Consider the following 14,308-nt stretch of genomic DNA (forward strand, 5'->3'; position numbering starts at 1 on the left):
TATGTCTGTGTGTATATATATATATATATATATATACATAAATGACTTCTACTTGCACCTTATGAGTGAGTATCTCCATTTATCGTATCTGTATTATCCTGCCCCTAAGGTGGCCAAGGTGTACACACGGGCGGGAGCAGCTCAACATCCATTCAATTGAAGCAAGAAATGTGGCAAAAGCTGCTCGCTCATTTTTTTTTACAATCTATTTAATAGTCATGAGTGTATGTTTTTATTTTTTACCTGTCACTGCTGTACCCGCCAATAAAGAAATGAAAAGACGAGTGATTTGGCACATTCATTTTTTGCTCCCTTACTGTATGTACCCAATGAAAAGAATCTTGACTTGATGAACGTGTGTCAATAATGTGACGCTGATGTGGCATTTACAGTGGCGTCAACCTGAGTAGATAATGTGGGAGGGACCTCGAGTCAGGCACCTGTTTAAAGGTCCCCAAAGCGAGTGCGCTTGCTTTACAAAAAGCCATGCGCGCGCGGCCAGCCTCAATGAGGAGGAGGAGACCCATTTGCACCGTGGGGTATGAAAAATGGATTGGAATTTGGCTTGGGACATAACAAAACCTGGATCAAGTCAAGCACTGTGGCAAAATATTAGGGACACTTGCACATTCTCAAGAGCTCCAAAACATAATGGGTATGAAAAATTAGTCCAAAAAAAAAAAAAAAAAAGCTTCATTTTGAATGACACTCACAGCTGAAGCTTCTAATTGTGCCCTTGACTGAAGCGGCATGAATCAAAAGTGAGCACGGAAGTCGCGTTGAATATCGCAGCTTGTACAGTGAGACGGACGGACGGGACGGGACGCTATGTGCATCTCGTATGGGAGGGATTCCATGCAAGCAAATGTTTCTTACCGACCAAAAGTGGGGCCGCGTCTTTTCATTTGAGCGCTTCAAGCTAGCGCCAAACATCTCATCTGATCGCACAATGGCTTGGTTGCTTTCTAACCCGAACCCAAAGCAAACCTGCACGTATGTGTCTTTCAGGCTGCGGCGGGCGAGCGGGAAGCATCAAATACAAGTCAATTCAGTTGAAAATCAGGGTTACACATTTCATTTCATGCCACTGATTCATTGAAATGCATTTTGAAGTATTTCATCTTCTAATTTGGATAACAGCATGATTTAAATAGGTCCTTACACAATTAACGATCATAATAAACAGCTGAAAAAGAGGTTCTTCATCTCAATGGGATTTACCTGCATGGTCAAATAAAGGGTGGGGAAACAAACAAGCAAGCAAACAAGCAAACAAACATTTTCTTTCATTGGTCAAATATATGATGACATACAGTATGATTGATGTTCGTTTACAGACAAAATGAACTTTTGATTTTTGATTTGAATAGGCTGGCTGGCTGGCTGGCTGGCTGATTACAAATCAAATGTGGCGCTTGATCGTTTTCCCCACGTGATTAGAATTTTCAAAATCAAATGTGAATTTATTCTCGAATGTCAGTTGTGCGCTAGACCACAGCTGGCCAACTAACGGTTACTGTACGTTACAAAACCTACTTGAGCTCATGCTCGGGTTTTCTCCAAGCACTTGTTCAATGCATCACACTCGGTGCTCGTGCACGCTGCGCGGGTGGGCACATATGGAGGTGGCAGGAGCGCGTATCCACTCGCGCCTTTCAGCCGACTTTGCGCCACAGACCCGCGTTGCGCGGCGTTGCGAGGCGTTGCGAGGCGTCGCATTCCACTTCCATTGTTCAACCCTGATGACTTACAGTATAGCATGTACCTCACTCACCTCGTGGCATAGCAGAAAAACGTGTGTCAACAAAAGACCCACTCCAAAAAGAGATGAAAACAATTAGGAATAAAAAGTCATGGGAACAATTAGAAAGAACAAATGTTATGATAGATTGTTTCATGAGGTCAAATGCATTCTATTTTTAATCGATAATTATAAATAAGGGAAATAGAGTTCCATTTATAACCTAGAATTCTTGTTGCCTTTTCATGAGAACCCCCTACTCCTTGTTAAAACAAATCGTGCAAACTTTGAACTGACATCAATCTGGCCTTCAACTGATAGTTGCTCTTTAACTGCTGCGTCCGTGTTACTAGTGGAAACCAAGACGCGGAGGGAAGGCAATCAGGAGAAGGCGCACTTCATGAGAGAGAGAGAGAGAGAGAAAGCTGCCAATCACAAAGGAGAAGCAAGAGTTGTTTCCCGCTGCAGAGAGCGCCCATGGGGGGGGGGCGACGACTATTTAGTAGCTAGGGGCGTCCAGGAGAGAGAGAGAGAGCGAGAGAGCAGACAACACACTGCAGGTGCACAGCCAGAGCCAGAGCCAGAGAAGACGAGTTTAGGAGACGAACATGAGCCTGGAGGGCAGCCAGTGAGAAACACACACACACACGCACGCACACAAAGAAAGGTTTCGTCTACGTCTAGTGTGCAAGATCTAAAGGAGAAGAATGCAGCCGGATGTGGCAGGAAAGCGGAGAAACGATCCTTTCCAGGTAAAGCTCCTTGAAGTTTTGCTAGGGCTGCGACAGCGTGCTTTCACTCGCTGCCCGCGCGAGGGCGCACCACTTGTGACTGGTGAGCAGGCAGTGTCATGTTAGCTGGAGTTGCTTGTGCCAGCTCACAGCGCTCTGCTATCTCAACAGTTACACTTTGAGACAAGCTCAAACTACGCTCGGGATGCGAGCTTCACTCTTCACCAACGACTGACTGACTATAGCGGCCTTTTTGGCGCTCTTTCTGAAACACCCTGAAATTCCACAAGGCGGCGCTAAAGTCATACATCTCGACTGTGTGTCCACGGCCGGCCATTGTGAGTTGAAGTTTCAGTCTTCAGCATCAATCACTTTTTTGTTGTTGTTGTTGTTGTTGTTGTAGCAACCTCAGTCCTTCGAGATGGCTCTACATTGCATTCAACAAGGCCGCAATGTCGTTTTGAATGTTACCTAAACAGGTGAGTCAATATTGTCCGTGGACGGTCGTGAGGCAGTGTCTTGTTAGCTGGTCGGTTGCTGCGTGCCAGCTTACCCGCTACTGCCCAACGACTGTCCATGCAACCTGCAAACACACCAGAGCGCCGTTTGGTTGTAAGCATAGCGACAAGCTTTTGACTCAAGCGGGACATGAAGAACAACATCCAATTGCACATTGTGTGAATGTGCAAGTGGCAGACAGCTCGCAGGAGCCAGGAAAAGACTTCCCATTCTGCAGGCTGGACTTTAAGCACAACCGTTTTCAGAGTGCAAAATGAGATTTTCAGAGAGCTTACCCGAGAAGTGACCTTACACAATTCAGTCGATGACAGCGCCCGATTATCCTCGCTGTGTCGCGCATCCACATCGGTAACGCTACACAGCAGCATATACAAGCCACAGATAATGTTACACGATGTAGAATTTAATTTGGATGAACAAACAAACAAACGTTCAATTGAGAGGTTTCAAATGTAACACTTGAGTGGCTGAACAGCCATCAGTGGTCGAGGAAAACTCCTGATTGACTTTTTTTTTTTTCTTCCTTTCTTTTCTATCCATCCATCCATCCATCCATCCATCCATCCGTTTCTAGCCGTACATTGCTTCTACGGTCATTTGGATTTACGGTCCAACCACACTCAACGTAGTTCAGTCCTGCCGGTCCCGGTCGTCACGGCGCAGGACAGGGTTAGGCTGGGCGGGCGGGCGGGCGTCCGTCCGTCCAATCGACAGCTCGGAGTAAACGACGGCGTCATAGCTCGGCACGCTTTTTCAGGATAATCTCCCGCACAAGCGTGGCCACTTCTTGGCGAACACTCTCCATGGGCTCGTCCGCTCGCCAGAAGCGTACCACTTTGCCCTGGGGATTGACGAGAAACTTCCAAAAGTTCCATTTGGGAATTTTCTGCACAGAATCTGAAAAATGAAGATAAATTCGACAAGATTAAAAGGAATCATACAGAGGGTTCTCTTTTTACCATGTACCAAGTGAAGCGATTTGCTTTTGTATTCTGTTCATTACCGATGCTGAAGTAATGAAACCTCTGTGTATTTCAGTTACTACGAGCGGGCCAACTGTTTGGACTGAATTGTTTTATCGTCGTGGACTTTATGCATGCATGGATTGGATTTGACATGTGACAATAAAGATCTATTCTATTCTATTCTATTCTATGCATCCATAAAGGTGGCGTCGCGTCCAGGGACACTCGGAAATCCTAGCTTTCACCGCCTACTCCATTTTGGAACCCGGCAGCTCGGCTTCTTCAGACGAGTGAGTTCCCTCCCTCCCTCGTTCCCTCCCTCGTTCCCTCCCTCCCTCCCTCCCTCGTTCCCTCGCTCGACGGTGGTGCGTTCAGGTACTCGTACCTGTGAGGAATTTGAAGGCCGGTTCGGCCTCGGAGCCCATCAATTTGATCTTGCCGAAGAATGGGAAAGTTACGCCGTAGGTGGACTTAGCGAACGCTTCGATAGAACTGCTAGTTCCCGTCTCGGTGTCGCCGAACTGTCCGCAAGGGAAGGCCAGGACGTTGAAGTGAGACGTGCCCAGCTCCTTGTGGAGCTCCTGGAGGGACTCGTAAGCCTCCTCGGTCTGCTCGCTGTGGCTAGCCACGTTGACAACCAGGGAAGCCTGCATTGAGGGAACAGTTGAAGCGCTTTCTCCTCCCTCCCCCCAAATAAAAAGACAGACAGACAAACATAATAGCTGCACACTGAGCACGGCTTTGAACAAACTGAACGAAAACGTTCTGTTGGCGTTGTCCGAAATCCAGCTGATGATGTGGACTTACTTTTCCTCGGTACTTCTCCAGAGAGACCACCCTCCCTTTGGCGTCTTTCACCTCAAAAGAATAAAAGTCCACCGCTTTTCGGGGCTGCAGCAGGAACAAGCAGCCCACCCCGACCGTCATGCTCAACAGAACCGTCAACTTCCGAATTTTGGGCCCGGACGACTTGACCGGGTAGCCCCCTAAGGCCTCCATCTTGGAGGAGGAAACCGACGGGGAGCGAGGGAGGGAGGGAGCGAGGGAGGGAGCGAGGGAGGGAGGAAGCCAGCCAGCCAGCCGCGCAGCCGTGCAGCCAGTGAAGCGAGCTGGAAATAGCGCAACAAGATCTCTTCAAAATAAGACCAGAAGTACTTCACTTAAATAACCCACTAGACGTGACATCAATTGGCATCAAATGTGGCAATTGTTAACTTCATATTTTTCATCACGTCTCGTGGCTCACCCACCACAGATGCAGTCGCGAGAGTCCCACTGCGAGTACGCCCTTGACCGCAGGACGGCGCTCTCGGCATAGATTCAAGTTGGACGGAGTTTGTCACAGGCTGGATGGAGTTAGACTCGAGGCATCAGGACACACACAGCCCAGAGAGCACAAGGTCATCACGTCAAAGTGTGGATTTGGTGTCTTCATGAAATCAAAAATAAAAGACGTCCTTTTCTTTCTTTTTTTTCTTCAACTAGAGTCAAGACTGATTGTATGCAACGGCAACACAGCACCAAAGACACAATGCATCATCCCAAAGGCCGAAAGAAAGAAAGAAAGAAAGAAAGAAAGAAAGAAAGAAAGAAAGAAAGAAAGAAAGAAAGAAAGAAAGAAAGAAAGAAAGAAAGAAAGAAAGAAAGAAAGAAAAAAACCACCACCTGAGGGGAAGAATAATGGTATATTTTTCGGATTTATTTTCAGAAATGGACTTGGACTGTAAAGGTGGAGACAGACGCACAATGGACTGGTAAACAGGCGGACGGACGGACGGACGGACGGACGGACGTGCAAGCTGAATCAGCGGTGCGATGTGTCCGCCGCGTATTGATTGACTCAGCAGTTGTGGGACAGAATGCGAGGACGCTGCCTTCACACCAGTTCGTGGCGGGCGCGAGGTCTTTCTTGGAAACAGCAACTTCTCAGCAGGTGACGACTTACCGCAAACGTGATCGGAAGCCCACCGGTGGTTTACTCACAAGACTTGAAATTCTTGTTCAGCACCTACAGAAAGGAATGCTTCGTCAGAAATATGTTGATGATACTCTTGTCTATGCTGAGACACATACATCACCACCGCTGGCGAGCTGCGGCCGTCCGTCCGTCCAGCCTGCCCGTGCGGCCGGCCGACTCACAGGTGCTCCCTCCGACGCTCTGAAAGTCGCACAAGCTCTGCCTGCCTGCCTGCCTGCTCTAGATCAATTGCACATTTATTGTTCTTCAAAGTTGGAGAGAAAAAAAGAAGGTCCAATGGTAATTGGGTGATCATTTCACTGACCACTAGGCGGCGCTTGTGTCCAACGGTGAGTCAATTATTGTAAAAATCTGCTGCTGACATTTTCACCAATGACATTGGCAACATTGTCAAGGTTCTGCAAATGCTGGATATGATGTGAAGACGAGATATTTTGATCATGACAGATTTGAAACGTTTTTCGTTTCCCTTGCAAGTAAGCTTGAGATGGCCTTTTTGGGGGTGTCACCTGTTTGTGGTTTGGATCCACTTTTAGCTTGTATTTTTGTTCTCTATTTTTTTCTTTTTTGCACTTGTACATGTGACAATGGCAATAAAGATGGATTGGATTCTATCGGGGTCGTGCGTGTGTTGCGCGTGGCCTCAAACGGTGACGCGAAGCAGCTCGTCACCGTGGGAGCGGATCGGTGCCTTCCCACGCACGTGGAACGTGTCATTTCCCGGAGCTCGAACTCGGTTAAGATTTCTTGCATTTCGGTCATCACGTCACCTTTGCAGACGAAATGCAAACTTCCCGATAACACTTGCGGTCCGCCCGCCCGCCCGCCCGCCCGCAATGTGACAACTAGCTTAATTGCAGCTTGGATTTGAAAGAGCTAATATCCAGAGACTTTTGATGCAGTGACTTGCAATCTCTATCTTATCCAGAGACTTTTGATGCAGTGACTTGCAATCTCTCTCTTTGTGATTGAGCCACTCTCCACTTTTAACAGCCAACCACTGAACGTTAGTTGAAATGTCTCGATGCGACCGCTTCAAGAGGAAAAGCTACGTCTCATTTATAGGCCACAAAACCACATGAGTGAGACAGAAAAACAGTGCGGTGACCGAGAGCAAGAAGACAGCATTTACAAAGAATTCTTCTTTGCCCTCTGTCTTCATTTCTTCTCCATGACCTACTTGCCAATGAAAGAAATGAAAATGGCAATAAATGCTTTTTGTTGACTTTCATTGACGCTCGTGACCGATGAGATGCACTCGCTCCCTCCCTGATGTAAAACGATGAAGCCCAAAATGGGAGATTAGCCTCTGTTTGTATTTTGAATGACAAACTTTATGTTTGGATGAAAGTCAAAATTGAATTTCAGCAGAAAAAAAAAGATGAATGAGTGAGTGAGTGAGTGAGTGAGTCAGCAAAAGGGCCACATCTCTCACGTGGCACTTCTTCTCAAGAGCGGTGGGAAAGGTCATGTGAAGAAAATTGACAATAAAGCTGACTTGGACTCCAAATCTTCTTCAAGAAGCATTTATTGGCCATGTTTGAGCGTGCCAAACAAGGAATTTGACTTCTTCAATCCATTCTGCAATATGAGAAAGAGAAGAATATTTCACGTGACTATGATTTCTTTCTTTTCCAGCCCTAACTACATTGTGCAAGAGTTTAGTCTCTCTCTTCTCATTTCTTGCACACGCACGCACCGAGCGAGCGAGCGACCGCGGAGTGAGAAGAAGTGCCACAAAGCAACGTGAGGGATGTGGCCGTTTTGCTGACTCATCTTTTTGCACCCTGCACAAGAATAAAAGGCGTGAACCGAGCTGGGCTTAACACAGAAGACAAAATGTTCTCGGCGGCCTTTACCGTGGCTCTTCTCTGGGTGGCGGCGAGTGAGTAAAAGCCATTGCAAAGCCTTACGGAAAGAAAGCTGATTCTTTTTGATATGATGTTTGATTTGACAGGCAATGCAGCAGAGATCATCGGTGGGAAAGAAGTCAAGCCCCACTCGCTGCCTTACATGGCGCTGCTGGTGAGACAAAAGCCCTACTGTGGGGGTGTTCTCATCCATCCGCAATGGGTTCTCACCGCTGCCCATTGTAATGAGTAAGATACGCATTTTTACTCCTGAAATACCATTTTGCATTCAGATATGCTTCTGCACATGTCAATCAATCAATCAATCAATCAATCAATCAATCAATCAATCAATCAATCAATCAATCAATCAATCAATCAATCAATCAACCGACCAATCGACCAATCGATCAATCAATCATATATCAGACCTTCATGCTCCACTTGCTCGCTCGCTCGCCATGTTTGCAGTACGAAGAGCGTGTGGCTGGGTGTACACGCCATCGACAAAAATGAGACGGCATATCGGCAAATAAGAAACGTCCGAATCAAAGTTCCTCATCCCCGCTACCAACGCAAGACAAAGGACAATGACCTCATGCTGCTCAAGGTGAGGTGCGTTCTCTTTCTATTGCCATCGTTTGCTCTTTTTCAACTCTTCCCAATTCCAGCTGGATAAACCGGTGAAGAAAACCAAGACGGTGAAGAGTTTCAAGGTGCCCAAGAGGGCCAAAGACCCCAAGGGCGGCACCCGCTGCACGGTGGCCGGTTGGGGCAGGGTGAGCGACAAGACCCAGAGCATGTCCAACGTCCTCATGTCCGCCCACGTGACCGTGATGGACAGAAAAACGTGCAACTCTGCCCAGTATTACCACGGAAGGCCGGTCATCACCGAGGGCATGATATGCGCCGGCTCCGAGGGTCAAAAGGTGGCCGACACCTGCCCCGTAAGTGCCCTGCTTGTGACCCTTGTGTTAGTTTGTCAAGTCTCACGCTGACCTGTCTCCAGGGAGACTCGGGAGGTCCGCTGATGTGCAAAGGAGACCTGGTGGGGATTACGTCGTTCGGACCCAAGAAGTGCGGCCTCTTGAAGCCACCCGGAGTCTACGCCTTTCTCTCTGAGCGCCACCTCAAATGGATCAGACAAAGCATAGGCGGAAATGAAATCCAACCGCATTTCGGAGCCTTTCAATAAAGATGACGAGACAAACGTTTGCAATGCATTTCTTCTTCCTATTTGCGTGCAACGGCTTGCATACGCGCACCTTGTGAAAGCCACCGACCTCTTTTGTCATTCGAAAACCATTTTAACGAGAGAGAGAGAGAGAGAGAGAGAGAGAGAGAGAGAGAGAGAGATAAAGGTCGTAGCGCTCGGCTTCCATAATAAAAAAAAAGGTGAATGAGCGATCCACACCCCGCCTGCCTGGAAATTCCAGGTGTCCTTTGTTTGAACTCGTAATGAAAGGTCTCGGAGTGACCGGCCGTAGCGGCGGCGCGTGTTTACCCGGTCGCCGTGGCGATGAATACAAAAACACACCCACATCAAGCTATTTTATCAAGTGGATCAAAGCAAGTTGGAGGTCCGCCTATGCCGCGGGGATCCCGACGTGGCTCGGGATCACCACGGTGTTCCGTTGGATGTGACTCATTCCCAGAGCATACGTATGACGGCTTTTCTCTTTCCATTTCACGATTGAAAGAGCGCCTCATCAGTAGGATCTCTCAGATGGTCCGATTGCTATCGGAAAATCCATTTTCAAAATCGAAATCGGCCACTTCCCATTCGGACATTCGGAGAAAAAATATCTGTGGTCCTTCTGATGGTGTTGAAATAAAGACAAAAGGTCAGAGCCAAGTAGCACGGCCGGCGGACGCTTTATTCTCCTTGAAATTGAGATGACAACACAAGAGCAGTACAATAAATACATAAATAAATACATAAATAAGCAAACAACTGGCTGTTGACTGAACGAATGCTCGACATCCCCACATTTGTGTCATCATAAGAAGAAGAAGAAAAAGCACGCATACAGATAAATAATCACAGCAAATAAATTAAAGGCAAACAAATGATAGCCAGTTGACATTGCATCGGATGAAGGAAGCATTTATTCAATCTTCCGCATCTGCTCGTCCGCGATGCCGGCCAGACAGCTGTGGACGGACATGAGAAATGGACAATTGTACTTGATGAGACAGACGCCGGGCTTTTCCGTTGACCATTTGCCAATTGACCTCGGCTCCGGCCGGCTCTCTGGCTCGCTCACACCACCACGTTGTCGCTGGCGGCGGCTTTGTGCAACTTCTGCTGCTCCGACCAGCTGCCCAGGTAGGACGCCAGGAAGTTTTTATGCCACCTGTAACTACACAAAGGTGTTAGTTAGAGCTGCTGTGTTCCACGTATTCATTGGGTGAAACAAACCCCCCAAAAAAACATCACTAGCTCCTTCTCATCGATATTCAGTCAAATGCACATTGTGTACAATTTGACGATTTTTTACGAGCTTTACGATCTTCACTTTTGTGATCTGTCTGGTGATGTTTTCATCCTCAAAGTGATCAATTCTACTCCCAATCAATTGAGTCATCAAATCTAACCTTGTGAACTTTGGTCCTGCTTTGAAGATCTTTAGTTACATATTGATAAGAGGATTGCAGGTGAGTTGTCACGCTATCCCGCTTCGCTCTATCTGCAGCTGTAACATGAGCTCCTTCCTGCCAAATTAAGGTGCGCTGGCTGGCTGGCTGGCTGGCTGGCTGGCTGGCTGGCTGGCCGGGCTGCCTGGCTGGCTGGCTGGCTGACTGGCTGGCTGGCTGGCTGGCTGGCCGGCCGGCGTGTTGCGTGCTTTCTGATGCGTCAGCATATTTCGACGGCAAGTCACAGGATGTACGTGCCCGTCCGTTTTAGTGGTTTGGTTTGGCTTGGCTGTCTGTTTTTTTTTTCATTTTTTTTTTTTTTTTCATCTGATCACGACGGGCTTTCCCGCGAGTCACCTTACATTGCTTCATCCTTTAGCGTAAATGTTCACTTTGAAAGTACTTGCAGCAGTTTGATCGATCCAACAGGTGTCCGGGCTGCGGTCTACTCACTGCGCGCAGGCCACGAGCAGGACGGCGGCGCAGCTGATTAAAGACAGAACCACGGCGGTGACGGCTAAGGCCATCTGGAGCCACTCCGTGTCGCCGCTGCGCTCCGACTCGTTCCTGAGGATTCCCAAGGTTTGGATCCCGCAGCGCTCGCCGTCGTAGCCCTTCATGCAGCTGCAAAAAGGCGGCAGAGGGTTAAGGCGGCTGCTACCATTTCAATCCCGGTCTTGGGTAGAAAGGTGGCGTTGTTTTCCAACCCGTTTGCCAGTTCATAAGTGGGATTTGACTGCATCTTACGCCTTCTGCGGTCCTCGGGCGTCTGTCCGTCCGTCCGTCCGTCCGTCCGTCCGTCCGTCCGTCCGTCCGTCCGTCCGTCCGTCCGTCCGTCCGTCCGTCTGTCTGTCTATCTATCTATCTATCTATCTATCTATCTATCTATCTATCTATCTATCTATCTATCTATCTATCTATCTATCTATCTATCTATCTATCTATCTATCTATCTATCTATCTATCTATCTATCTATCTATCTATCTATCTCTCGATGCATTTGTCAGCGAGTTCCAACGGTACGGATGAACGGCAGTCACTCACATGCACACGGGCTCCTGCAGGCCCTCCATGCGCTGGCAGTAGCCGTGGATGCAGTAGTCCAGGTGGGTGGAGTTGCAGGGGTCCTGGGTGCGGCCTTGAGTGGAGAAAGAGTGCTCGGGGTTAAGCGCAGTGGTGCTCCTGCCCTTCTGCTTGTTCTTCTTCTTGCCTTTGCCCTTTCTCTTCTTCTTGTCATCAACTGGAAAGAAACTCTGTCAATTTGTTGTCTGAGCGCCAAATCTCGTCTTGTGTTAAGACAGCACGCAGTTTATTCTGATATCAGACAGACAGACTTACTTGGCGCCAGTTCCTCATAGTCGCCGTCGGCATTGCCTCCTAGAGCCCGGAGGAGCTCCCCTGAGGCCGAGCCCACGGTTCCGCCGCTGAGCTCGCCCGAGGACGACGGCGCCTCAGATGCCCGAGTGGCCAGAACGCTGAAAAGTACTGAAAATGCAACAAAGAGTACTTTAACAGTACATCCGAGAAGGTGTCTAGCACAATCTTGACGTTCTTCCATCTATGTATGTCTAAGATTTGGATTTGTACGACGATTTTGTTCTTGTTTTAATTTCAGATGTTTTTTTTCCAATGTATTTATTTATTGGAGCGGATTTGAAGCTTTTATCGATTGGATTTTCTCCTTTCTTCGCCTATCAATTGGTGAAAAGCACAGGATTGTAATCATCAGGCTGCGATATGGCAAGTGTAAAGCTCCTTCTTTGCGCAAGACGAGTCCTTGCCTGAATAGACATTCCTCATTTTCACTCTTTCCCGACTTTCGGTGACTTACCGAAGCAGAGGAGGCAGCTGAGGACGAAGGTGTTCATATCCTAGGACAAAGAGTGTGCGCCCGCCGCCGCCGCCGCCGGCAACTTTGCTAGTCCGACGAGTGTGAGAGAAGGAGACTGTGCGGTGCCGTGCCGTGCCGTGCCGTGCTGTGCTGGCTTAACTTCTGCTGGGATTGTGCATGGCGCGCGGCCTTTATAGACGCAGGCTTGCCTTCCCTTTGCTGTTCAGGAGGAGTGTGCGTGCGTGCGTGCGTGCGTACGTGTGTAATGATTAACAAAGCCGGCCGAGGGCAACAAACACATTTTGCATCCCCAAACCTCAAAAAGCAGCAATAAGGAATGCGAAGCAGTTTATATCCCATTGATTTACTTATTTATTTATTGATTTATTCCGTCTGACCTCTCTCCTGGCCATTATGGCCGGCAACGTTTTGGCCTTCCCACCCACCTTAATTGTTATGTCTTCCTCTTTCCTTATATGGTCACGTAACGACACTTTGCCATTCAAATTTGGCAAAAGCTGGCTTCTCTGTGATGTGTGTGTGTGTGTGTGTCCAATTGACTTGAACACTGCGCAAAATCTCAAAAAAACATTCAATGAAAAGGTATCGGCGGCCACATATGAGTTAAACGTCATGAAAAACAAGCTAGGTGCATGACTATTTGTGTACATTTCAGGTTAGTGTTGTTGTGTCTACGCATCCATCGTCTGCGTCTCCTCGGAATGCTCCCGTGTGGAATGCTGCCATGTTTTCTTTTCGTGTCATTGGCGTGGGATGAACTTCACGACATGAATGTGGCTGGCTGGCTGGCTGGCTGGCTGGCTGGCTGGCTGGCTGGCTGGCTGGCTGGCTGGATGGCTGGCTGAATGGCTGGCTGGATGGCTGGCTGGCTGGCTGGCTGGAAGGTCCGCCACAAAGCTCGGAGGGATGTTGCCAACAGGCTCACGTTGAATGCCGAGGCAAAATATAAAAGCAGCCGCATCTCTCAGCACAATGAAATGGCAATCGTGACATGAACTCGGGTGTCCTTTGGGTGGACAGAAATATTCTAGAAAAGAGAGGAACTGCATCCCATTTGATCATGGAAGACCATACTTCATTCATAAAGCACATATGCCTGTGAGCATTGCGCTATTGGTGTTTGGGAAATATCAACGCAACGTGCCGAATGCGCTTCTTCTCGATGGAAAGATCAACGCAACGTGCCGAATCCGCTTCTTTTGGATGGAAGTATCAGCGAAAGGTGCCGAATGCGCTTCTTTTGGATGGAAAGATCAACGCAACGTGCCGAATCCGCTTCTTTTGGATGGAAATATCAAGGCAACCTGGCGAATGCGCTTCTTTTCGCTCCATCTCATTGGTCGATTGAAAATGACATCAGAGTTGCCTTCTTGACTTCCACCAACATGAAGACGCACAAGTGCAAAGTTCCCACCCAGTGAGTGACAGCGACAATAGGAGGCGCGAGAACCTCCGAGAATAGCGCAATTCTCCCGAGTTAACGATTAAGCGTGCAATTAGCATGGGGAGCAGCACACGGACACAACTCATTGAGTACTTAGAAACAGCTCACTGGATCTAATAAGGGTGCGTGGACTACAGCGCTGCTTATATATTAACCCAGGCACACCAAGCTCATGATGCACGCATTATTTTGCATGATGCGAATACAGCGGGCGGACGGACGGTGAAACCAAAACATTTGTCTCGCAAATCATCTTTGCCAACAGTTGTGGCTCGTCGTTGTTGTCGGTGGTTTTTTGACCTACTTGACATCTTTCGAAGCGTCGCAAGACGGGGGCCCCACGGGAAGTAGCCGAAACATGTCAAGTAGGTCCAAAATGTTCCCCGTCTCACTAAAAGAACAGTTTCAAACACTCAATGAAAGAAGACGCTCTGAGCCTTCACAAACCATCTTCCCCAACTGAATTCAAGTTTATTGTCGTTCATGAAAATCAACAAAATAACAACAAAGAACGACACAACTAGATGTAAAAAAGCAAAACTACGAGTATTTGTAAAACACACCATGTGTATCAAATCAAGCCCAATAAG

At 48.0% G+C, this 14,308-nt stretch overlaps 3 protein-coding genes across 3 annotated transcripts; 1 reads left to right on the forward strand and 2 right to left on the reverse strand.

The window, feature by feature from the left end:
• Positions 1-1,072: 1,072 nt before the first annotated feature.
• gpx8 (glutathione peroxidase 8 (putative)) lies at positions 1,073-4,994 on the reverse strand. Its single transcript, XM_085910535.1, has 3 exons — positions 4,764-4,994; positions 4,342-4,603; positions 1,073-3,888 (listed from the first exon to the last, which is right to left on the reverse strand). Exons 1-3 carry the CDS (start codon positions 4,953-4,955, stop codon positions 3,725-3,727), a joined length of 618 nt encoding a protein of 205 aa, XP_085766661.1. The 5' UTR covers positions 4,956-4,994; the 3' UTR covers positions 1,073-3,724.
• A 2,677-nt stretch (positions 4,995-7,671) lies between these two features.
• LOC147058720 (granzyme A-like) lies at positions 7,672-8,998 on the forward strand. Its single transcript, XM_085910534.1, has 5 exons — positions 7,672-7,819; positions 7,892-8,033; positions 8,256-8,394; positions 8,456-8,731; positions 8,794-8,998. The coding sequence occupies exons 1-5, from the start codon at positions 7,774-7,776 to the stop codon at positions 8,977-8,979; spliced, it is 789 nt and encodes a 262-aa protein (XP_085766660.1). The 5' UTR covers positions 7,672-7,773; the 3' UTR covers positions 8,980-8,998.
• A 791-nt stretch (positions 8,999-9,789) lies between these two features.
• On the reverse strand, positions 9,790-12,393 carry areg (amphiregulin). The gene is made up of 5 exons (XM_085910501.1): positions 12,254-12,393; positions 11,761-11,907; positions 11,467-11,662; positions 10,875-11,045; positions 9,790-10,147 (listed from the first exon to the last, which is right to left on the reverse strand). The coding sequence occupies exons 1-5, from the start codon at positions 12,288-12,290 to the stop codon at positions 10,048-10,050; spliced, it is 651 nt and encodes a 216-aa protein (XP_085766627.1). The 5' UTR covers positions 12,291-12,393; the 3' UTR covers positions 9,790-10,047.
• Positions 12,394-14,308: the final 1,915 nt, after the last annotated feature.

Source organism: Syngnathus leptorhynchus, chromosome 4 (genome assembly GCF_054491065.1).
Source record: "Syngnathus leptorhynchus isolate UIUO chromosome 4, UIUO_Slep, whole genome shotgun sequence".
NCBI lineage: Eukaryota > Metazoa > Chordata > Actinopteri > Syngnathiformes > Syngnathidae > Syngnathus > Syngnathus leptorhynchus.